Source organism: Xiphophorus couchianus, chromosome 10 (assembly GCF_001444195.1).
Source record: "Xiphophorus couchianus chromosome 10, X_couchianus-1.0, whole genome shotgun sequence".
Classification (NCBI taxonomy): Eukaryota; Metazoa; Chordata; class Actinopteri; order Cyprinodontiformes; family Poeciliidae; genus Xiphophorus; species Xiphophorus couchianus.
The window spans coordinates 11,556,450-11,580,944 of NC_040237.1; the positions used below are offsets into that span (position 1 = coordinate 11,556,450).

At 37.1% G+C, this 24,495-nt stretch overlaps 4 protein-coding genes across 6 annotated transcripts; all 4 read right to left on the reverse strand.

The window, feature by feature from the left end:
- Positions 1-2,284: 2,284 nt before the first annotated feature.
- Positions 2,285-6,199, reverse strand: LOC114151835 (oocyte zinc finger protein XlCOF6.1-like). The gene is made up of 3 exons (XM_028029287.1): positions 5,773-6,199; positions 5,469-5,693; positions 2,285-4,094 (listed from the first exon to the last, which is right to left on the reverse strand). Exons 2-3 carry the CDS (start codon positions 5,584-5,586, stop codon positions 2,887-2,889), a joined length of 1,326 nt encoding a protein of 441 aa, XP_027885088.1. The 5' UTR covers positions 5,587-5,693; positions 5,773-6,199; the 3' UTR covers positions 2,285-2,886.
- Positions 6,200-6,724: 525 nt separating this feature from the next.
- LOC114151826 (gastrula zinc finger protein XlCGF57.1-like) lies at positions 6,725-10,679 on the reverse strand. 2 transcript variants are annotated; one of them, XM_028029271.1, is made up of 3 exons: positions 10,260-10,679; positions 10,006-10,155; positions 6,725-9,390 (listed from the first exon to the last, which is right to left on the reverse strand). In XM_028029271.1, the coding sequence occupies exons 2-3, from the start codon at positions 10,100-10,102 to the stop codon at positions 7,724-7,726; spliced, it is 1,764 nt and encodes a 587-aa protein (XP_027885072.1). In that variant the 5' UTR covers positions 10,103-10,155; positions 10,260-10,679; the 3' UTR covers positions 6,725-7,723. The 2 variants fall into 2 exon arrangements, with proteins under 2 accessions (XP_027885072.1, XP_027885073.1); XM_028029272.1 differs by having other exon boundaries at positions 10,006-10,153; positions 10,257-10,679.
- A 268-nt stretch (positions 10,680-10,947) lies between these two features.
- On the reverse strand, positions 10,948-15,683 carry LOC114151839 (oocyte zinc finger protein XlCOF6.1-like). The gene is made up of 3 exons (XM_028029290.1): positions 15,211-15,683; positions 14,877-15,110; positions 10,948-14,002 (listed from the first exon to the last, which is right to left on the reverse strand). Exons 2-3 carry the CDS (start codon positions 14,992-14,994, stop codon positions 12,888-12,890), a joined length of 1,233 nt encoding a protein of 410 aa, XP_027885091.1. The 5' UTR covers positions 14,995-15,110; positions 15,211-15,683; the 3' UTR covers positions 10,948-12,887.
- Positions 15,684-19,199: 3,516 nt separating this feature from the next.
- Positions 19,200-24,461, reverse strand: LOC114151828 (gastrula zinc finger protein XlCGF57.1-like). Of its 2 annotated transcripts, none has more exons than XM_028029278.1 (2): positions 24,175-24,461; positions 19,200-21,551 (listed from the first exon to the last, which is right to left on the reverse strand). In XM_028029278.1, exon 2 carries the CDS (start codon positions 21,541-21,543, stop codon positions 20,086-20,088), a length of 1,458 nt encoding a protein of 485 aa, XP_027885079.1. In that variant the 5' UTR covers positions 21,544-21,551; positions 24,175-24,461; the 3' UTR covers positions 19,200-20,085. The 2 variants fall into 2 exon arrangements, with proteins under 2 accessions (XP_027885079.1, XP_027885078.1); XM_028029277.1 differs by lacking the exon at positions 24,175-24,461 and adding an exon at positions 22,637-22,943.
- Between the last annotated feature and the right edge of the window lie 34 nt (positions 24,462-24,495).

Consider the following 24,495-nt stretch of genomic DNA (forward strand, 5'->3'; position numbering starts at 1 on the left):
ACCCAGACGGGTGGATAGTTTAAAGTTTATATCGTCTTCACTCGGCTTTTAAATCACACTGCTGTGAAACAGTCTGATAGCAGCAGTGTCCTACTCTGATTTCACTGTTTGTTGATGGCATTCTGGACTCTGCATGCAACAACACCACTCCCTACAGCACAGAAACAGACACAGCCACTCTACTGGATGAGCAATCTTCTCAGCTGGCAGAAATGAAACAGGCAGCAAGATTTTACACCAACAACAGGGAAGGAAAAGATCGGGGAAAAATAAGTTCTGGGTAAAAAATGTTCAGAGCTGCAGTTGAAACACCGTACGCGTACTTATGACAGGCTATGAGTGCCATGGATTTAATAACTAAATTTGACCTATTTGCTTTTCTTTACATGGTACATCTAAAAAAAAAAAAAAAAAAAGAAATTAAGTAAATTGACCAGGAAAACATGAGAAAGTAAGGATAAAATCTCTTTACTGTCGTCAATGTCTAACAAGAAAACTGCAAAACTATTTAACAAAAGAACCAAGTTGCCCAAGTTTTGTCCACAAACTCACTAAAGCTCCTCTGTTGCCCTCGGCTGGTAAGAGAAACTGTGCTAAACACTGACGGTCATTCCTGCTTCTGCTAGTATGATAGCAAACTCATTACAAATTCAGATCTTGTCCAGCAGAGGGCAGTGTCACTTAGCCATTAAATCTGATAAAACGGTGGAAAAAAGAAGCCTGGTTTATATATATGGTTTAATATATTTGTGAGATGTTTTTGGAAACTTTTGTAAACATCTATCTATCTATCTATCTATCTATCTATCTATCTATCTATCCATCTAGTCTGTATGCATTTCCCTGACATACAGTCAGAGAAATACAGTACATCTGTTGCATGCTCTTGGATCAGTATTTGAACAACTTTCTTCTTGGTGTTACTAACAAAGTGCATTTAAAAAAGAAGTGAAGATAAGAAACAAATGTTTTTCAAGTTTCAGCAGATTATTTAAGGAAACTTTAACTGAATGTGAACTAGTTCAGTTGGGATAGTGAAGATCTTAAGTGATGAACTATGAACATTTCATTAGGATCTGGTAACATTAGCTTACATCAGCAGTTATTGTTCTTGTCTGGGTCGGTGGATAGTCACATCTATGTAGGGGGGGGGAAATCTGCCTATTGAATTGTTATTAAATTCATTTTTCTTGCAAGCAAATTTTTTAATCAAAGTTTTAAAACATGACTTTTGAATGCAATTTAAAAGTCTATTAAAAAAAGGGAGTTTATCGGACATAAATTATTTCCCTTTGACTCGTTTTACTTATGAAACACTGAAATTGTTTCCAATTTATGAAGTTGCTTCTTTTATGTTTGCTTAGCTAGGATTAAGTAAGAGCAATCATAAATTAGTGAAAATGATAAAGTTGGCATCTTCCTGGGCAGCTAGGTAAACAACAAATGCACTTTTGTTAAGACGCATTTTTTTAAACAACTCCAGCTAAAGATTTCAAACACTTAAACAGAGCAAACCGGGACTCGATCATTCAACGGGTTTTCTTCAAGGCTCAGTACCTGATTCATCGAACTCTTTATAAAAACGTAAGTCTCCTCAGTGAGGACAAATACAGGCCAACTCTGATCAGGTTTTTCACACCTTTCTTGCTCAACTCATTCTATGTAAGTCCATTTGCATAAAGCATCCAAACTCATCCTTTGTGTTTTCAGAAAAAGAATAAAATCATTTAAGTTCCTTAAAAAGCTTAATTAGCAAATAATGATCCAAGTCAGGTTTGATTTGACTTCTGATTTTGAATTTTTTTTTTTTATCTCTTAGTGTTTGGTATTTTATTTTCAGCACAACTTCACTTGTATGAATTGATAGACATTTATTCCTGCATTAATCTATTTTTATTAACATTTCGGGCCCATAAACACAGGACTCCAAACTGTAAAAACAAGTGCCATTTATTACAGTAAAAAACTCAAAAAACTGCTATGGAACTAGATAAAGTAAACGGGATTCAAATTATGAACATGTGGACAATTAAATTAAAATACACAATAAATATATTAAAATATTTCCAACAAAGGAGGCCTTCAGTCCTCGACATGGCCGTCGCGGGTTCGACTCCCGGACCCGACGACATTTGCCGCATGTCTTCCCCCCTCTCCTTCCCTGTTTCCTGTCAGCCTACTATCATATAAGGGACACTAGAGCCCACTAAAGACCCCCTGGAGGGGTAAAAAAAAATATATATATATATTTCCAACAAAAATCTGTATTTGAAGCCGATTTTTAAAAATTTATTTTATCTACTCTTCAAAACAAAATAAACATAAAATATAACCAAAAGTAGAAGATCAGGAAAGTCAATATTAGTCTCTTTGAAATGAGTATGACGGCTGGCTGACATGTTGTCAGATAAATATTGACCCATCTCTACATGTAACAGTTCACTGGCTTGACCTCTGGCCTGACAATATTTGGCGCCCCCCACCTGGTCCACTTCAGAACTCACAGGTATATTTATCACAGAGTAATAACATATGATTTAACTAACAGACGTTTCAAATTGGGAAACAATTTGAAAAAGAAAAACAAACACCTGCTCGTCTCATCAATTTTTTAACCTTTATAGTTTGATATTTTTTTAATCATATCTCTGGTTTTAGAAGGATCTGAGGGTCTAAGTTCTGCTCTTTCAAGTGGAATTGACGATAACGACCCAGTGATTCACTTTATTGCACGTCATGTGATCTGATCCGCAAGTGGGAACATCTTTTGCTTCATAATCATACATGTTTAAGAGACTGTATCAAATTTATGTCTCACAGAAATAAAAGTGTGCCCACAGAAACACTAGATGGATAGTCAAATAAAAATACAATGAAAAATAATCTTTAGCTAAAACCCTCGTGAACACACATATGTTTCTTCAGATCTCCATGTCGTGAAAATCCTTTACTACAAACTCTACAGGCAAACGGTTTTTCTCCTAGATGGAGCCTCATGTGACTGTTGAGATTATATTTTTTGTTAAACCTGATTTTACAGACGTCACAACCAAACGGACGCGCTTCAGTGTGAAGTCTCATATGCAGCTTCAGCTGCATTTCCTCCATGAAACATTTACCGCAGTCACTGCAACTAAATGGTGCAGTGTGACACTCCATGTGATTTTTGAGATAGTTTTGCTTTGAAAATCCTTTACTACAAACACCACAAATAAACTGCTTCTCTCCTGTGTGAACGCTCATGTGCCTCTTTAGATTTCCTTGTCGTGAAAATTCTTTACTGCAAACCCTACAGGTGAATGGTTTTTCTCCCGTGTGAACAGTCATGTGGCTTTTTAGATGAATTTGTTGTGAAAATCCTTTACTACAAACACTACAAACAAAAGGTCTCTCTGCAGTGTGGATCCTCATGTGCTTTTTAAGATTTCCATTCCTTTTAAATCTTGAACCGCAAACATCACAGGAAAATGGATTTTCTTCTGAATGGACCTCCAAGTGACTCCTCAGACTTGTCTTTGCGTGAAACCTTCTACCACAATCATCACAGGCAAATGGTTTCTCTCCAGTGTGGAGCCTCATATGTGTCTGAAGACAACGTTTTTCTTTAAAGCCTTTACCACAAAAATCGCAGCTATGTTCTCTTATTCCAGTGTGAATCATCATGTGTAGCTTAACATAAGGCTTGTGCCTGAATCTTTTGCCACAAATATTGCAACCAAATGGTTTCTCTCCTGTGTGCACACTAATCTGAGAGGCACGTTTGGAACGCAGTTTAGATCTTTTAGCTCTTCTGCTCACCATCACCTTACTTTGTTGTGAAGAGCGTAATACAGCTGCTTTTCTGCCTGATTCTGGTCCTCCACAGTTCTCCCCTCCAGTTTTTGTCTTCCTTTCGTCTTCAGTTTTAATCTGATGAAGCTCTGATAACTGAAGTTTCTCTTCATCCTCAGTCTTCACAGTAAGTTGCTCTTCCTTCTGATGAACCCATAGTTCCTTATTTTCTTCCTTAGTGTGGTGGGGCTCTTGGTCTTGCAGGTCCAAAGTGGGGTTCCAGTCATGGGGAACTTCTTTTTTGATCACCAACATTTGATGGACTAGAAACAATTAAATACACAGGTATTAATAAATGCTTTTAAACACATAATTTACACAAAAAGAAAATGCATCCCTTTTTAATTCCAATTTATTTCTACAGTAGCACTTTCCAATAAATGTCAACTCAAAGCACTTCACAAACACGCTCAGTAATCAATTCATTACAATTCAATCATGTAAATAGTCGTTAACCACTTAACTATCACCCTCAAAATGCTTACATGTAAGACAATCCCAAGGTCTGGATCTGAGGAGCCCTGGTCTAGGAGAACCTGGCTCAAAATGTGATTGATAGGACAGGAAAGAGATATACAAAAAAGGAAAATCTAAAACTTAACATTTACTGGTAGAGGTGGACTTTCTGGTAAAATTTAGAGTCAATTGAAGAATCAGATTTGTTAGTGCTTAGGGCTTGTTAAGCAGAGAAATAGAGCTAAATATAAGTAATGTAGCAGTAATACAATGTATGTGTCGAAAAGGAGTCTAAACAGTGACATAGGTAGCTCTGTTGAGTGCCATCATACTACTGTTTGAAGGAGAAAAAAACCTGGTTCAGATCCAAACAATTCACAATTTCTGCCAAAAATATTAGAACACATCACCAAAATAAAATGGTGCTGTCTCCCACCTATTAACAAATTCTGCTATTTAAGAAAAATTTATGTTTCAAATTTATCTACACCGATTGAGAAATAAATAAGAACTTCACCAAAGGTTTATCAGCATTTTTAAACACTTAATTACTCACGTCGTCAAACAACTTCATTTTAACAACGCTCATACTGGACAAAAATAGCCATGGTCCAAACGATGCTTCCTGTAGGAGCATTCAGACCGCGACCCATTTTTTTTTTTTTCCAAATCAATCAATCAAATTTTATTTGTATAGCACATTTCAGCAGCAAGGCATTTCAAAGTGCTTTACATCATTACCAACACAGAAACACAATGCAACATAGAATCAACAATCAAAACACAGCATTAAGTCAAGTTCCATCAATAAATTTGTAATTGATTACATTTCAAATACAATTCTAAACAGGTGGGTTTTTAGTCTAGATTTAAAGGAAGTCAATGTTTCAGCTGTTTTACAGTTTTCTGGAAGTTTGTTCCAAATTTGTGGTGCATAGATACTGAAAGCTGCTTCTCCTCGTTTGGTTCTGGTTCTGGGGATGCAGAGCAGACCAGAACCGGAAAACCTGAGAGGTCTGGAAGGTTGATACAATAAAAGCAGATCTTTAATGTATTGTGGTGCTAAGCCGTTCAGTGATTTATAAACTAACAACAGTATTTTAAAGTCTATTCTTTGAGCTACAGGGAGCCAGTGGAGGGACTTTAGAACTGGTGTTATGTGCTCTATGTGAGTCACTTACCGAGATCTTTGCTGTCTTGTGTTTCCTCCTCCAGTTCTGATGTGGATGTCGCAGGTACAGGTGGCTCTAAACTGAACCCTTCAGGCTCATCTGCTTCAACCTTCATCATCTCAGTCATCCTCAGTCGACCTGGGATTCTCCTTTCCAAAATCCTTGTTTACAACTTTCACATGTTCTAGTAGAACAAGGTTTCAGCCCAGATCTTCTGTTTGTCTGCTCCTGAAACTGCCGTCAGACATAATAACTCTGCACCATATCAAATAAAGTGTACTAACAGTAAATGTCAGAGCAGAGGGTCTGATACCGTGGTCAGTAGTTCTGGGTCCACTCTGTTACTGTGCCCAGCTTCTCGGTCCTCAGCTGGACAACAAGGTTAGAGGACGATGTGGTCCTTCCCGCACAGTCTCACAAACTCGGGAGAGGGGATTCGTGTTGTTAAAATAAAAAAATAAATAAAAGCTCAAACGTCTAAATCACTCATAAAAGTTTCTGCTGTCAGCTGCGGAGTCTATCGGTGCATTCACTTTGCTGGTGAGGGCGAATTACATTCTCTACTGCAAACTCAGGCTAGAAAATAATCACAGTGGTTCAAAACAAACACAAAGAAAGAGTTTCCTCACCAAAACTTTTAAACGTAGAGCCTGACATAAATTAAACACTTGTCTTACACGGAGTTTAAAACGTTTCTCTGTCAAGACTTAACCAGTTAAGCTAGCATTGCTACATCCGGTCACTTCCACAACTTTGACCAATGAATGACGAGTAAAGCTGTAATTCGAAAAACCACTTCCTCTTTTAACCACTAGGATTTCAGAATAAGACGTGTGAATAAGCCAGCTATGTATACTGTATTGTATAACTACACATTTATAGTCATTTTTTCCATTTTACCGTTTTCAATAAATCAACAACTTTACACATATTGTTCTGGCAGGAGATACATTTTAAACACAGCATAACCTCATCCAAAATTAAAGTTTCTTTAAGCATAAATGAGGTTAAAGTTGTTGTATAGAATGGGAATATGTATGTATGTATGTATTAAAATCTAATTTTTATGCATCTGTGGATCACATGTACACATTACTAAGTAAAATGTAAAAAAATTGAAGGCGTAAATCTAGGTCATTCAAATACCTGTTGAATGACCTAGATTACAAATTAAAACAAAACAGTCATTGTTGTTCATCTCTCATGACTGCAATTTATTACCACCAGAAAAAATTACATCAGTCACTGTCATTGGTAGCCAATAATGGAATCTTAAGTTTTCATTTATTTATAACAAACCAAAATAGACATTATAATCTAATCATAACAGGAACAAAAATAACTAACAAATATCAGACATATCATACAATATCACACTATTTATCCTACTAACGAATGAGAAGAAATGTGCTGCAATAATAAATAAGCATTCAGGACCATATAACTTAAGTTGTGTAACACAGATTGTATTTTGGAGCTTGTTAGAGATTTTTTTGTTCCTTCTCTACCCCCCCAAGACATTGAGGGGAAAATCTCCAGATTATTTTAACTGTAGTGTAGCTTTTGACCATTTTTGACTCATACTCATTTGCACATTTATTTTAATCTAAGCATAATATTTGTAATAACTGTACAGTATTATTTTCTGTATGTTGCAAATTTGTCCTTTCTATACAGTCCAGTATTCTTACTTTTCTGTCTGTACATTTTCACCTAGTGTGAATATGTGTGCTTCCATTTACCTTTAAATGGAAACCTTTAAAGCAGTGATCGGTCAGTCGTGAATGTTTCGACTCTTAGAGCCGTCTCTTAAGAGCTATTCATTAAAAGGGGCGGGGCTAAAAGCGGAGCGAGCACACCATATGAGACACAGAAATAGAAAGTGGGAGAGAGAGAGAGAGAGTCGTCTCTTCACTTTTCCCTTTTGCTGCTTAGCTCTCAGTGGCTCCGCTGAATGCTGTCACTCTGCTCACAGCAGAACTTTGTTTTGATCAGCGTGTTAGGTTAGCAATTAACATCAAAATAATCCATATCCTGATGCATCTATAAACGGATTAGGTTGCCTCAAATATTTCGAAATTTGAACTGAAGCTGATCCAAGCAGAAGAAAACCGTTTAAAAAAAACAACTACTGTGGGAATTTATTTGATGATGTAGAAGCATAATGTGCTAAGGACATGTATGAATACACAAAGCAGTCATTTCATAATAAGTTATATCACTTGACACTTTCTTTGTTTTAAATTAGTCGACCATCATAAGCATTACTTGCAGCCTTCATGAACACTCATGTGTCTCTTCAGATTTCCATGTTGCGAAAATCCTTTACTGCAAACATCACAAACAAATGGTTTCTCTCCTGAATGAACCCTCATGTGATTCTGAAGTTGACCCTTTTGATTAAATCTGCTCTTACAGATGTCACAGCCATATGGTCTCTCCTCAGTGTGGACTCTTCCATGTCGCTCTAACTGGATTTCATTCACAAAACGTTTACTGCATTCATTGCAGCTAAATGGTGCGGTGTGAACCTCCATGTGGCTTTTAAGATAATTTTGCTTTGAAAAACCTTTACCACAAACACTACAAGTGAACTGTTTTTCTCCAGTGTGAACACTCATGTGTCTCTTTAAGGTCCCTTGCTGTGAAAATCCTTTACTGCAGATATCACAAATAAACTGCTTTTCTCCTGTGTGAACATGCATGTGTCTTTTTAGATTCTCCTGCAGTGAAAATCCCTTACTACAAACACTACAAACAAATGGCGTCTCTCCTGTGTGAACACGCATGTGATTCTTCAAATGAATTTGTTGTGAAAATCCTTTACTGCAAATACTACAAATGAACGCTTTCTCCCCTGTATGAACACTCATATGTCTCCTCAGATCTCCGTGTCTATAAAATCCCTTACTACAAAAGCTGCAAATAAATGGTTTCTCCCCTGTGTGAACATGCATGTGGCTCTTTAGATTTTGCCGTAATGAAAACCCTTTACTGCAGACACCACAAATAAATGGTTTTTCTCCAGTGTGAGAAGACATGTGTCTCTTTAGATTCTCCTGTAATGCAAATCCTTTACTGCAAACACTACAAACGAATGGTTTCTCTCCTGTGTGAAGACACATGTGAGTCCTCAGACTTTTTTGTAATGAAAATCCTTTCCCACAAATACTACAAAAAAAGGTTTTCTCTGCAGTGTGGATCATTGTGTGCTTCTTTAGTGTTTCCTTCCTTTTAAATCTTGTACTACAAACATCACAGGAAAATGGTTTTTCTTCTGAATGGACTTTCATGTGAGTTTTAAGATTTGTTTTTGCGTGGAACCTTCTACCACAGTCATCACATGCAAATGGCCTCTCTCCGGTATGAAGTCTCATATGTACCTGAAGGCAGTGCTTTTCTTTAAATCCTTTACCACAAAGATCACAGCAATATTCTCTCTTTCCAGTATGAATCATCATGTGTAATCGAATATGAGTCTTATTTTTGAATCTTTTGCCACAAACATTGCAACCAAATGGCCTTTCTCCTGCATAGACTCTAATCTGAGCAGTAAGTTTGGAGCACAGTTTAGATCTTTTACCTCTTTTGTGAACCTTCATCTTACTTTGTTGAAAAGAACAAAGTGAATTTAAGTTTCTGTCTGGTTCTGGTCCTCTACTGTCCTCTCCACAAGGTTCCATTTCCATCTGCGCGGTTGTGTTGCTTGTTGAAGATTCAGTCTCTTTACCGTCTTCAGTTTTTATATGTTGAAGCTCAGATACCTGAGGTTTCTCCTCATCTTCAATCTTCACAATGAGCTGCTCTTCCTCCTGACTGATCCACTGTTCCTCCTCTTCCTCCTTTATGAGTGAGGGATCTTGGTCCTGTTGGTTCAAACTCGAGCTCCAATCATGGGTAACCTCTTCTTTAATTACCAACGTCTGATAGTCTGAACAATAAAACAAACATACAAGGACATTCTGTGATGATCATAGTAATAATATAAACATCACAACGGTTTTAAGTAAATTTTTCAGTCTAAGAAACCAAAAAATATTTAGTAGTAATAATGGCAGATGTGTATATGTTTTTTTTAAGATTGTTTAATAAAAAACGACTTAAAATGTCACTGTTATAACAAGATAAGCAGAAAAGAAAAATATTTAGACAAAAAAAAAATCCTTAGTGTGGTGGAGCATTTGAGTATCCTTGTTGTGTTAGCTTCTAGGCGTTAAGGAGAAAAATCTGACCAAGTTCCGTTATACAAGTATACATGGACAAAAGTGTTGGTCCCTCTGACTCAAGTGTGTCTTGAATGATCTGGTGCACCCATTTCAGGTTATTGATAATTACTTCATGGTGTGTTCAATGTGAACCTGATAAGGACACATATGGTCCTAAAATGCAAGTCCACATTAACTTTGCACAGTGAAAGCAATATGTAGATCAGTAACCTTGCTAAAAAAAAAAAAGCTCACTTTTTGTGCTTGGCTGTAATTCAATTTTGTCACTTGAATCTGATGGTTTGATATAAAATTAGTTTGCTGAAATATACAGAATTTACTGAGATCTTTGCCGTATTCTGTCGTGGATGCTGCAGGTTTGGGGGGCTCCAAACTGAGCCCTCCGGGGTCGTCTGTCTCAACCTTCATCTCAGACATCCTCACTTCAAGTTTCGGTCACATAACCTTGATCTACTGTATTGCTACTGCCTGAAACAGAAAACAGACTCAAATCAGTATTTGATCAGATAAAGCGTATCAATAGAAAATGTAAGCCGTAGCAGAGCTGAAGCGATGCTGCAGAGTCTCATACCTTTAGTTCTTGGGTTCACTCTGTCCCCAGTCTCTCGGACCTCAGCTGGACAAGGATTAGAGGAAGTGTCCATAGACGATGTGGTCCTCCTTATAGTCTTATCGACTCGACTTGTAGCTGTAAATCATGAACTTTAAGAGCTTGTACTTCAAAAACGCTTATTTGATTTCTGCTGTTAGCCGCTTTAGCTCCACGGTGGGTTACAGTCCATTCACTTTGTTAATACAGGATAATTACACTCCGTCCAGCAAAATCCAGTTAGAAATAATCAGAGTGGTTTCAAAACAAGCATGAGGAAACCATATCATCACGAATGCATTCAAGCTAACAGTATAAAAAACCAATTACATAAACTTTAAGACGTTTTTGTTTCAAGACATAGCTTGTCAAGCTAGCACTCCTATATCGAGTTACTTCCGCCTCACTGACCAATCAATGACGAGTCAAGAGCTGATTCGATATACTACTTCCTTTATGCGCTAATTGTTTTTCAGAATAAAATAACAAATGGAGATTACTTTATCATTAAATATGTGGATAAAATCTTATTCCATTTTTACTTCGATTACCAAATCTGTCTTTTTATCATAACACACCGTAACTTTAAATTCTTAAACATCTTTTGAAAATACTCAAGACACTTTCAATGACCAACAATTAAAGTCTAGTCAATTAAATCCAATTCAGTTCAAACAGCTTTGAAAAATGTTTATTAGATAAGTTTTAACATATTTCACAACAGTACTCTGTATACATTGTTTAGTATAACATGTAACAAAAAAAAAAATAGTATTCGGTGAACTACCATTACTTTGAGGTCACTATACTTCAGCTATGTGGAATCATGTTTCAGACAGCATTCTAATGAGGGCTCCACATATTACATCTGTAGGAAAACACAACAGGTAGAACAGGTAGATCAGGTAGAACAATTTTTTTTGAAAAGCTCTGAAGCCCAGCTGCTAATTTCTAACAATGTTTTTTACATATCAAAATAAATTTAAGAGAAAGAGAGAGACCAAAATAATAATGAAAAATGTGACCAAAAAGAAAGATTTTAAAAAAGAAACTGAAATAAATGGCGCCAAAACACTTGCAGCCTTTACTTAAAACAATAAAATAAAAAAAATAAATAAAAATGACTAAAAATCAAAACCTGAAAGGCTGACCAATTTGGCGATGAGTAAACCAGACATGGACAAGCTTCAAACATTAGCAATGTTGTAGTGAGAAGAGACAATTTGAATGATCACATTAATAAAATAAATTAGGCACATTTTAGTTACAACCAATACATTTTAATTTCTAATCTACCCAATTTACAAACAATAAGATGCTTTACGCATTCAAAGAGGGCGTACTCACAGTTCCAATGGCATTAACAAACTCAAGATAAATTTTTAAATTAAAATCCTAGAGGCAGTTTTGTAAGAATGTAAACTGACAATTCAGAGCACTTCTGCTGAGACTGACAAATTTTTTTAGATGAACAAAACTGTCGTTTTTGTCCTGCTTGTACCTTATCTTTACATTTTAGACTGAATAAAACTTGATCAAAACTTCTGCCAGTATATGAAAAATAAAGTTTAAGTGGAAATGAGTTGGGAAAACACTGTTAGGGATGACAAGTAAAATGAAGTTATTTACATTATTTACAATCCATTAGAAAATAAAAACTTTGTAAATCAATCTCAATCAATTCAACATAAATGGCTCATCACCATGCTTACGAAAAGCACTAATCCATTTCCTGATGTCAAATGCCTCTTTGAGCTTTTAAAGTGTACGTAAACTTCCAGGAAATATTATTTTGTCTGTACTAATTACATGCAAAACAAATGTTAACATTTTTGAGTTTGTTTTCAGAATTTAAAACATTCGTTTATTGTAAAGCTGAAATCCTGCAGCTCCTAATACTGTCTTTTAACTTATTTACAGAAGGAATGCTGAGGAAGTCTTCTGCTTCAGTGGAAGATGAACACTGACACACACAAACCTAAAGCGAACCTGTAACTGGAAACCCATTCGCTGTGTGATAGTTTACTTCAGCATCACACAAATGTTTCATTACCGCAAGCAATTAAATGTCCAACTCTTTAAAAAAAAGAAGGGGTGGGAACAACCGCACACATTCAAAGATGGCTTTATCAGCATATATCTGATGATTGTGTAGCAGGATGTCCAGCAAGATATTTTCCAGATATGTTCAGGAAAAGAATAATTATAATGACAGTTAAACATGGTGGTGGCAGTGTGATGAAGATGGGCTTCTTTGCCTGGAAGACTTGGCATAACCTAATGGAGCCATGAAATCTGCTCTTTACCAGAAACCCTAAAGGACAACGACTGGCTTTCAAATCATGACCTTAAGTTCAAACACGTTTGAGTTATGGACATGAGCAATGATCCAGAGGAAAAAAAGAACAGCAAATCCAACTCTGAATAGCTAGGGGAAAAAAGGGGGTTGAATTGACCTAATTAAAGCAGGAACTCAAATCATTAAGCTTTGAATAGCCAATTTGACATCGAAAATGTGAAATAATGTAATTTAGCACTTACCAGCAGCCCCAGAAAGCAGAGACTGTATACTCATTGGAAAAATACTGACAGTTTATATTACGATCAAATGAATCATTCTTTGTAGCCCCTGTGAACCTCCATGTGTTTCTTCAAATTTCCAAGTCGGGAAAATGCTTTACTGCAAACAGTGCACACAAACGGTTTCTCACCTGAATGGACCCTCATGTGATTTTCAAGCTGACACTTTTGATAAAATCTGGTCTTACAGATGTCGCACCCAAACGGCCTCTCCTCTGAGTGGACTCTCACATGTCGCTCTAACTGGATTTCATTTACAAAACACTTACTACAGTCCCCACAGCTAAACGGAGCAGTGTGAACCTCCATGTGGTTCTTGAGGTGATGTTTCAGAGCAAATCCTTTACTACAAACATTACACATGAACCGTTTCTCTCCTGTGTGAACATGCATGTGTCTCTTTAGAGTTTCTTGTCGCGAAAATCTTTTCCTACAAACACTACACACAAAGGGTTTCTCTGCCGTGTGAATCCTCATGTGCTTTTTTATATTTTCCTTTCGTTTGAATCTGGTGCCACAAACATCACAAGAAAACGGTTGTTCTACTGAGTGAACTTTCAGGTGTGTTTTAAGTTTTGCTTTTTCATGAAACCTTCGACCACAAATATCACATGCAAATGGTTTCTCTCCTGTGTGAAGTCTTATATGTGTCCGAAGAGAACTCTTTTCTTTAAACCCTTTCCCACAAAAATCACAGATATGTTCTATATTGCCATTGTGTGTCATTAGGTGTAATTTAATTGAAGTCAAATGTTTTAATCTTTTGCCACAAATTTTGCAACTAAACGGCTTCTCTCCTGCATGGATTCCAATCTGAGCCATAAGTGTTGAATTCAGTTTAGATACTTTACCTCTTTTGGGAACCAACATCTTAGTTTGTTGAGTGGAACCTGTTGGATCTGGGTTGTTGTCAAGTTCTGGTTCTCTACGGTCCTCTCCATTATGTTCTGTTTTCGTCTTAGCTGAGCTGCTGCTGGAAGCTTCTAATAATTGAGATTCCTCTTTATTTTCACTCTGCAGCTCTCCATCCTCATTAATCCACAGTTTGTTCACTTCCTCCTTCATATCTGGGGACTCTGTGTCCTCTTGGTCCAAATTGGGGTTCCAGTCATGGGGAACCTCTTCTTTAATCACAACAATCTGCTGGACTTTGGACACAGAAACACATATAAACATTAAGAATCATTTATACATATATATTCAGTATTGATATAGACAGGTATGTTTAGAAATGTGTTTTTAGCTTATTTATTTTGAGAATAAAATTCCTTAATAGACCAAAAACGCAATACGTTCCACAGAAATGGAACCAATTATCCAAGTAAAAAGCTATAAAAATCCTCAGTTTAATAGCAAAGACATTTTCTTTCTTAAAATTGAAAAGAATCAAAATCTAGGTTAAAGATGACTGGAAATATGCATTATCAAAAACTCTTAAGAATTTAATTTGTCCTTTTTTGACTCTTGAGCATGCATTAAGCTCACAGTAGGTAACTTATATATATATATACAGTACAGACCAAAAGTTTGGACACACCTTCTAATTCAATGAGTTTCCTTTATTTTCATGACTATTGACATTGTAGATTCACACTGAAGGCATCAAAACTATGAATAACACATGTGGAAATATGCACTAAACAAAAAAGTGTAAAACAACTGAAAATACCCCTTATATTCTAGTTTCTTCAAAGTAGCAACCTTTTGCTGTGATTACTGCTTTGCACACACTCTGCATTTTCTTGATGAGCTTCAAGAGGTCGTCACCTGAAATGGTTTTCACTTCATAGGTCAACCTGCCCTGTCAGGTTAATAAGTGGGATTTCTTGCCTTATAAATAGTCATGAAAATAAAGAAAACCCATTGAATTAGAAAGGTGTGTCCAAAATTTTGGTCTACTGTATATATATATTGCATAGCAAATTTTAGCAACAAGGCAGTTCAAAGTGCTTTAAATCATAAAAAACACAAAATAAAATTACAACATTTTGAGTGCATATACGTTAGAGTACATTCACTTACTGATTTCTTTGCTGTCTTGTGTTTCCTCCTCCAGTTCTGATGTGGACTCTGCAGAAATGGAGGGCTCCACGCTGATCCCTCCAGGTTCAGCTGCTTCAACCTTTATTATCTCGGACATCCTCACTCCACTTGAGATTCTCCTTTTCACAATCCTTGCTTACAACCTTCACATGTTCTATTAGGGCAGGGTTTCAGTCACAGAGCGGGCATCTTTAAGTTTGTTTTCTACCGAAACTGGAATCGGAGACAAGTATGTGATCAAACAAAGTGTATAATCATACAATGTAAGCTGTAGCAGAGCTGAGGCGGTGCTGCAGAGGAGAGAGTCCGATACCTTGGTCAGTGGTTCTGGGTCCACTCGGTAACTGTCTCCAGTCTCTCGGTCCTCAGATTAACAAGGTTAGACGAGGTGTCCACAAATGATGTGGTCTTCTCCGCACGGTGTCATAAACTCAGAGTGTGGGCATTCTTAAATACCAAACTATAAACTGAAAAAGCTAGACTGCCGACTAATTAAGTCTCCGCTGTTCGCTGCTTTAGATCCGCGGAAGCTAACGGTTCATTCAGGTAGCCTAGTAACGGCTAATTACATCCTGTGCTGCAAACTCCGACTAAAAATAACCAGAGCGACTCTAAACAAACATTTGGAGGCGGTCTCTTCACGAAGGCTACCGGGCAGAGTCTGAATAATCAATTTTACACTTGTTTAACTTAAACTTTACAACGTTTCTTTTTTTTCTAACAGGGCTTAGCTACGAGCTAATATTACTACTTCCGGTTTCTCCCTCCTCACTGACCAATCAGCGGCAACCAAAGCTCAGCATGGTGTGAAAAGCAACTTCCTCTTTCAGCTTCCAGCTCTTCAGACAAAACTCTGAATTCACTCTCCGTTAAGCATCGGTGTCAAAAGTGGTCGTTGTTTTAGTGCTGACTTTTTCAGCTCCGTTTTAATTTTTCTGATTGGACTAGAGCACATGTGTCAAACCCAAGGCCCGCGGGCCACATGTGGCCCGCTACGTCATTTTATGTGGCCCTCTCCCCCCCACCACCGTTTTACAGCCCCATTGATTGACTTAAAAATGGGTTTTGAGCACGAATTGACTACAAACTACATCTCCCATAATGTCTTCCGATTCTTACCAACCAACATTATGGCTTCTCGCTACTAGAGTGCAGCAGAGTCACCTCAAGCTGATTATTAATTTTCCCAGCGAATAAAACTGAAACATCGACAAGCTAACAAGCTAAAGAGCAAAGTTCCGTGATGTTTCAATCAAGGACTTTTACCTACTGCCCCTGATTTGATGCCACAGCTGCGACTCCATGCAGCTCGTGTTTTTTGTCCATGTTTGGAAGCACCTCTCTGTGCGAACGGATGTTTTCAATAATGACTTTAAACAAGACCAAGCACAGATCGCGCATTACTGACGAAAACCTACATGCCATTTTGCGGATCGCCACAGAATAGAACTAAAACCGGACATGGACGAACTGACCAGGGGAAAACGGTGCCAGACATCCGGCCAGAAAACATTGGTAAGCACAAACAAACTAAATTTAAATAGAATGAATGTAAAACCAAAACTCAGTATACTGGAACATGCATATAGTATATTGACTTTGCTTGTGTTTTGTGTTTATTTACAGAACACATCACAATGAGGATGTGTGAGTTGGTGACAGGGTGAAGAGGATCAGCTTTGTGTTCAAGGACAGGCAGCATCACCTCATTGTTTTGTTCTTATGTGAAATACATGTTCGTTGTGTAATAAATAACAAAAAAGTTTTGTGAATGAAGTTGAGAGTTAATATCAAAACTTGTTTTTTATTCTTTGTCTGCTTATCTTTAAAGCAGACAAAGAATAATTTTCCCAGCGAATAAAACTGAAACATCGACAAGCTAACGAGCTAAAGAGCGAAGTTTAGCTGAGCAGTTTAAAAACACTGAGCATATTTTTAATCTGAGCAGTAATTTTACATCCATGTAAACTCAAATGTAATATTTAAAACTTGAATACATAAAATCACTTATTTAACAATATAAGGTGTTGTTTAATTTATTTTTAACATTGTATTTTCATACGTTTATGCTAGGGTTGCCCAAGTCTAGTTTTCCAGACCCATCACTCTGCAACTTTAGATGCGTTTTTTCTCTAACACACCTGGATCATTGACTCATTCATAGGCCTCTACAGAACTGAGTTGCTGCTAATGAGGGAAGTCAACTTTTTGTCTGGGGTATGTTTTAGCAGGGACTCATCTAAAAGTTGCAGTCTGGAGGACTGCACTTGGGCATTCCTGGTTTATACCGTCAATGTGGCCCGTTGAGGGTGGCCAATATGCGGAAGTGGCCCTTGGTGAAATTGAGTTTGACACCCCTGGACTAGAGGCTCAGCTATCAGCTGAATATTTAAGCAGCTCAAACCATCCATATTTTGACCAGAAACACTTTTAGGCAAAATACCAGAAGTCAACAAACCAATTCACAAATTCATTTAGTCTGAGTCTGATCTCAAACACTAATGAATCTCCATAACATCTTGTCTGCCGGAAATAGAATCAGTCTGTATTATTTCAATGTTTTGTGTTTATCTGATGGGATTTACACAAGATGATTAGGGCTACGGGAGAAAAAATGAGTTTAATCTCAGAATCTTAGTTTTTTTCTGTGATTTAAGTCAGTTTTTTTTCAGACAGCCCTAATCATCTTCCGTATTTTCTCCATTTTTTTAACCTGAGTAGATTGCCATTGAGAATTGTTGTTATTTTGAGGCACAATAAATTTAAATAAATGTCTTTATGTCTGTGGTTTTGATGATCTGTCATATTTTGGAAAAATAAAACCAATGATGTTGATAAACAGAAAGTTAGAACGAATTTTATTGATACCTTATTATTGATTTATTTATTTTTGTTGCCAAGTCTATATTTCTTCCAATTTCCTGACACCTAGACAAAAGCTAAATTGGTGTTTATGAGCAGATATTAAAATAAACCTTGTTTAAAACTATAGCACCTGACTTTTTTTTAATATTATTAAATATCTCTAGTGTGACTAGGACAAAGTTATATACATCTCCCCTGTTCTAAACATTCAACAATGTGACTACAGACTGAACAGGTTTTGCTTAAATCAAACCTACTATTCTTCTGGCTTCAAATATGGCAAAGCTTCAGAGATGGATTTATAATTCCCCTTCAGGATCTAAAAGATGACAAGGTCAAAAGTAACAAATATAAACAAAACAGCCACAATCCCGTCACACATAATTGCGATGGTGAAAGTTTGACACTTTTACCACCAGAGGAAGCCATTTTGACAAAAATGACAAAATTTTATTTTTGTTTACTTTCAACTTTTGGAGTTATTCCACATAAAAGTTGACAACTAAACAGAAAATAAACTCAATATTTGCAGAAACTTTATTTTGAGGTAAAATTAGATACGTTAGGGTCAATAATTGTTTAAATAGAATGTAGTTACAAACATGAATACCAATTAATTAATAATTTTGGAAATTATCCAAATAAAGAAATAACAAAACATTCTTTGAAATTAAAATATTTTCAGGTCTTGTGCATTTGCTGCAGAAATATCTCATGCTGTTAGCTGGTCTGTGGTGACCACAGCCCTGCAAGAAGATTTTTATTTCTGTGTTTTCAGGGTTCTCTCAGTCCTGTTTTTCAGTAATGTTGATCACTGACCTCATTCGGCTCAGATTCCTCCCAAATATCCAGGCTTCTACAGTGAGCCAAAACTTAGCTTAGTTTCTTCTCCTCTTCATCAGTATCACACTCCCACCTGTAGTTTACAACCTACCGTAATCTGTTCAGACCAACACAGATAATGTCATTCAAGTATGTGATTATAGGTAACCCTGTCAAACAAGTAAAATCTAAAATTTAAATAAATCTATTGTTGCAATCAAGTAATGCGGCAAACATTTAGCCTGTAAGTCAGAAAATAAAGGATCACAAAAAAATCAAATTAAAGGATGAAAACACTCAGAGTCAGATTGATATCTTGATGGTTTTGGTATTCGAAGTCTGAAATGGGATTTTAAGATCTTAATGGTTCTTTCCTGCTGACTGCAGATTGGTTCAAACCTCTCAATTTAGAAGCATGGATAAAATCTTGTAAATAAAAAAACAATACTGCAGGATATTCTTAGCTTACAGCTTGAATTTTAGCTAATATATATCCTCAACAAAACATGTCATATACAAACTGAACTTATATCCATAACTACATATTTGCAAATTTGTTAAACTATATAGGACACGCAGGTCCGATTCACAAGAAACTAGTCACGTCAATACAAACAGCTTTGAAGCACTTTTATTAGATCAGTTTTAACATATTTTACAACAGCACCTCTTTTATTACAGTATGTTTCTACCAGATTATATGAACATTTTCTACTTTTAATAAAGACTAGAATGAAAAATACAGCTGAAGTGAATAACTACTAGCAGGAAGTAATAAGGGTAATATTAGTATCTGGTATCCACCTTTTATTTTGTAGAAGTGCCTGATTCGGAACACTTTTGTTCATTTCAAAGAGACAGTATTGGGAAGCATCAATGAAGCATCTTAATGACTGGAGCTTGTTGAAGAGCTGATTTTAACAAAGAAAAGTGCACTGTCCTGTAGTCATGTAGATACATTATGCTGATATAAAGCTACAAACCACAGCTGTTAGTTTCTGAAAAGAGCTCTGATAGAGAGGCGGACCATTTGAAACTAGGATTAACCGTTTGAGGTGGCATTGAGGTGATTAGGCTCTAAACAGTTCTCATTAGTTGAACATTGCCAAAATTTCTTGTTCATGAAAATAATGAATGTGACAACATGAAAACAATAACTGACGTTTTATACCAAAATACCACCCATACCAGTTCAATGATTGAACCTAAAGCACCACTAACCAACCAAAACCTTCCAACTTTTCCAAACTTGGAAAGTTGTACTGAGAGTGGCCAATATAGACTATTAATACATTTGATGGTTTGTATAGTAGTTAGCTAACAAAACAATTAGTCAATTGTTTTGCATTTGTTTTCCTTGTTGCTGATTGGCTGTACACCCATGAGCAGAAATAAGGAAGACTGGCAAAGTTAGCTTCTGTGGTATTGCTAAAATGGTTTCCAGCGAGTGCATTAATGCATATTAAGGTGTATTTGGTGTTTGTACTCTTAAAATAGACAGTTATGCATGAACATGCATGTGACTTTTTAGATGTATTTTCAGAGAAAACCCTTCATTACAAACATTACAAACAAATGGTTTTTCACCCGTGTGAACAGACACGTGTCTCAGTAAGTTCTTTCGTAATGAAAATCCTTTACCACAAACACTACAAATAAATGGTTTCTCTCCAGTGTGAACACGCATGTGACTCTTTAAAGTGTCTTTTTGTGTAAAACCTTTACTGCAAATACAACAAATAAATGGTTTCTCTCCTGTGTGAACGTGCATATGTCTCTTTAGATTCCCTTGTAGTGAAAATTCTTTATTGCAAACATTACAAACAAATGGTTTCTCACCTGTGTGAACACGCATGTGTCTTTCTACATTCTTTTGAATAGCAAATCCTTTATTACAAACACCACAAACAAACGGTTTCTCTCCAGTGTGAACATTCATGTGACTCTTTAAATTTCTTTGCCGTAAAAATCCTTTACCACAAGCACTACAAATAAAAGGTCTCTGTCCTGTATGAACATGCATGTGGCTCTTTAAACTTTCTTTTTGTGAGAACCCTTTACTACAAACTGTACAAATAAATGGTTTCTCTGTTGCATGGACACACATGTGACTTTTTAGATTGACTTGTTGTGTAAATCCTTTACTGCAAATACTACAAATAAATGGTTTTTCTCCTGTGTGAACACCCATGTGTCTCTTTAGATGGTCCTGTTGAGAAAATATTTTACTACAAATACTACAAACAAATGGTTTCTCTAAGGTGTGGCTCCTCATGTGTTTTTTAAGACTCTCCTTAATCTTAAACCTATTGTTGCAAACATCACAGGTAAAATGTTTTTCTTCTGTATGGAGCTTCATATGAGCTTTAAGATGTTTCTTTGTATGAAACCTTTTACAACAAACGTCGCAGGCAAAAGGTCTGTTTCCACTGTGAACACTCATATGAGTCTGAAGAGAAACCTTTTCTTTAAATTCTTTACCACAAAGATCACAGCTATGTTCTCTTATTCCAATGTGAGTCATTATGTGTAATTTAGCTGATGTCTTACGTTTAAAACCTTTGCCACAAAGACTGCAACTAAATGGCTTTTCCCCAATCTGAGCGGTAAGCTTTGAACGGAGCTTAGGTGTCATCTTACTTTGTTGGTAAGAGCAACAAACAGCAACTGGATCTCTGTTTGGTTCCTGTCCTCTGAAGTTCTCGTCATCATGCTGTGTCTGTCCCATCTGTTCAACTGAGCTGCTGGTTGGAGCTTCAGTCTGTCTGCTATCTTCAGTTTTTATTTGGTGAAGTTCTGATAACTGAGTTTCCTCTTCATCTTCAACCTTTACGGTAAGCAGCTCTTCCTCCTGTCTGATCCACAGTTCCTCCTCTTCATCCTTTACAGAAGGGGACTCTGGATCCTGCTGCTTCAAACTGGCATTCCAGTCAAGAGGAATCTCTTTAATCACCAACATCTGATGGACTGGGAACAATGAAACACACAAAGATATTAATGATAAACAAAAATCCATTGAAGAACAACTGTAGTAGTTTTTTCTACTTTTTTTTTTTATAAAAGAAAAAGAATAAATTAATCAACATACAATCAAGTCAAATGGTCAATCCCAATCCCAAAATTAGAATAATAATGACGATATGGCCAACTTTCTGTCACTTCAATAAATGCAGACCAAAAGAAGCTTAATTATTAGTTCATATGAAACTAAGCAGGATGTACTGTTTGCTCTGATAAAACATGGCCTGCATTTAATAGGCTGCTGTTCTAATCCTTGGATTGACATGTCAAACTACTGTCCTACAATTATTGGTGCTTGGCTATTGTTAGGTATCCTAGTTTCTAAAAGAGTTGTTCATCAAAACAATGTAAATTAAATGAAATCAGACTTGTGTAGTGCTTTTCAGGACACTAAAAGACGCTTTGCAATAAAATCTCTCATTCCCATTCAAGCATACATTGATGATGGTAAGCTACTGTATTGTAGCTACAGCTGCGCAGGGACAGGATGACAGAAGTGCCATATTGCACCATCAGCCCTTCTGACCAACACCAGCAGGTAAAGTGGGTGAAATGTCTTGCCCAGGACACAACAATGGTAACAGACGTGGGCTTAAACCAGCAATCCACTGATTGCAGGAAGAACTCCTGCCTTCATTATACTCTAATCTGAAAAAAGAAAAAAAGTATCAAAGAGCTTTCAACATCATGTAGGTTGGATTAATGATAAGAATAATCAGACAGCATTTAAGACTTTCTCTGCAGAAAATATTTCTGAGGGACAAAAAGATTTCCTTAACAATAAGAAAATTATGTTTGTTGGTTTTAAATAAAATATTATAGTATTCATAAATGTGTGTAGAGCCAGCCTGCTTGCCAACATACAAACATATTTACACAAACTAAAGTCAAATATCTTGTTTGTGCACACAATGTTGGCCATTACAGCTGAATCCGGTACTTACATTTATTGCTATAATTATTTCTGAAGTCCAGCAAACATTTTATGACTTCCAGTCAGTGTTTCAATCCAGATAATGTGAGTCACTTACTGAGATCTTTGCTGTCTTGTGATTCCTCCTCTAGTTCTGATGTGGATGCTGCAGGTATGAAGGGATCCAAGCTGAACCCTCCAGGTTCATCTGCTTCCACCTTCATTATTTCAGACATCCTTATCCCATTCTTCTTTCAAACATTCTTGTTCGCAAGCTTTACATGTTCGAATAGGTTATGGTTACAGTCATGTAACCTGTATCTTTTGTTTTTCTGTTTTCTGCAAGTAGAATCAGACACATACACTGCCTGGCCAAAAAAAAAGTCGCCACCAAAAAATGGTCCCACTCTCTAATATTTTGTTGGACCGCCTTTAGCTTTGATTACAGCCCGCATTCGCTGTGGCATTGTTTCAATAAGCTTCTGCAGTGTCACAAGATTTATTTCCATCCAGTGTTGCATTAATCTTTCACCAAGATCTTGTATTGATGATGGGAGAGTCTGACCACTGCGCAAAGCCTTCTCCAGCACATCCCAAAGATTCTCAATGGGGTTAAGGTCTGGACTCTGTGGTGGCCAATCCATGTGTGAAAAAGATGTCTCATGCTCCCTGAACCACTCTTTCACAATGTGAGCCCCATGAATCCTGGCATTGTCATCTTGGAATATGCCCGTTCCATTTGGGAAGACAAAATCCATTGATGGAATAACCTGGTATATTCAGGTAGTCAGCTGACCTCATTCTTTGGGCACACAATGTTGCTGAACCTAGACCTGACCAACTGCAGCAACCCCAGATCATAGCACTGCCCCCACAGGGTTGTACAGTAGGCACTAGGCATGATGGGTGCATCACTTCACCTGCCTCTCTTCTTACCCTGATGCGCCCATCACTCTGGAACAGGGTAAATCTGGACTCATCAGACCACATGACCCTCTTCCATTCCTCCAGAGTCCAATCTTTATGCTCCCTAGCAAACTGAAGCCTTTTTTTCTGGTTAGCCTTACTGATTAGAGGTTTTCTTACGGCTACACAGCTGTTCAATCCCAACCCCTTGAGTTCCCTTCGCATTGTGTGTGTGGAAATGCTTTTGCGTTCACAATTAAACATACTCCTGAGTTCTGCTGTTGTTTTTCTTCGATTTGATTTGACCAAACGTTTAAGTAATCGCCGATCACGATCATTCAGGATTTTTTTCCGACCACCTTTCTTCCTGGAAGACGATGGTTCCCCACCATCCTTCCAGTTTTTAATGATGCGTTGGACAGTTCTTAACCCAGTTCTAGTAGTTTCTGCAATCTCCTTAGATGTTTTCTCTGCTTGATGCATGCCAATGATTTGACCCTTCTTAAACAGACTAACGTCTTTTCCACGACCACAGGATGTGTCTTTTGCCATGGTTGTTTAAGAAATGAGGAGTTACTCATTGCATCAGCTGGGGTTAAATAACTTGTTGCCAGCTGAAAGATAATTGCCTATGCAGTACTTATCCAATAGGAGGCTTGTACCTATTTTTTTGGCCAGGCAGTGTATCATCTGATGTAGGAAAGTGTTAGAATAACCCGAAGAGATGCTGCAGAGCAGAAAGTCTGATACCTTGGTCAGTAGTTCTGGGTCCACTCTGCAAGCTCTCGGTCTTCAGCTGGACAAGATGTCCACAGCCTCACAAAGTCGAAGGATGGACGTCGCTTATTTAATCTCTGCGGTTCGCTGCTTTAGCTGAAAGTCCATTCAACTTGCTAATTGCTAATTTAATTCTCTACAGCAAACTAGACACAACGAGATCGTTTTGAAACAACCAAGTACCAAGGGTGTCACGTAAGGACTTGCTTTACACACATTTTAACACGTTTTCCTGTCGGGATTTTGCCAGTCAAGCTAACATTGTTACATCCGGTTCCTTCCTCCTCACTGACC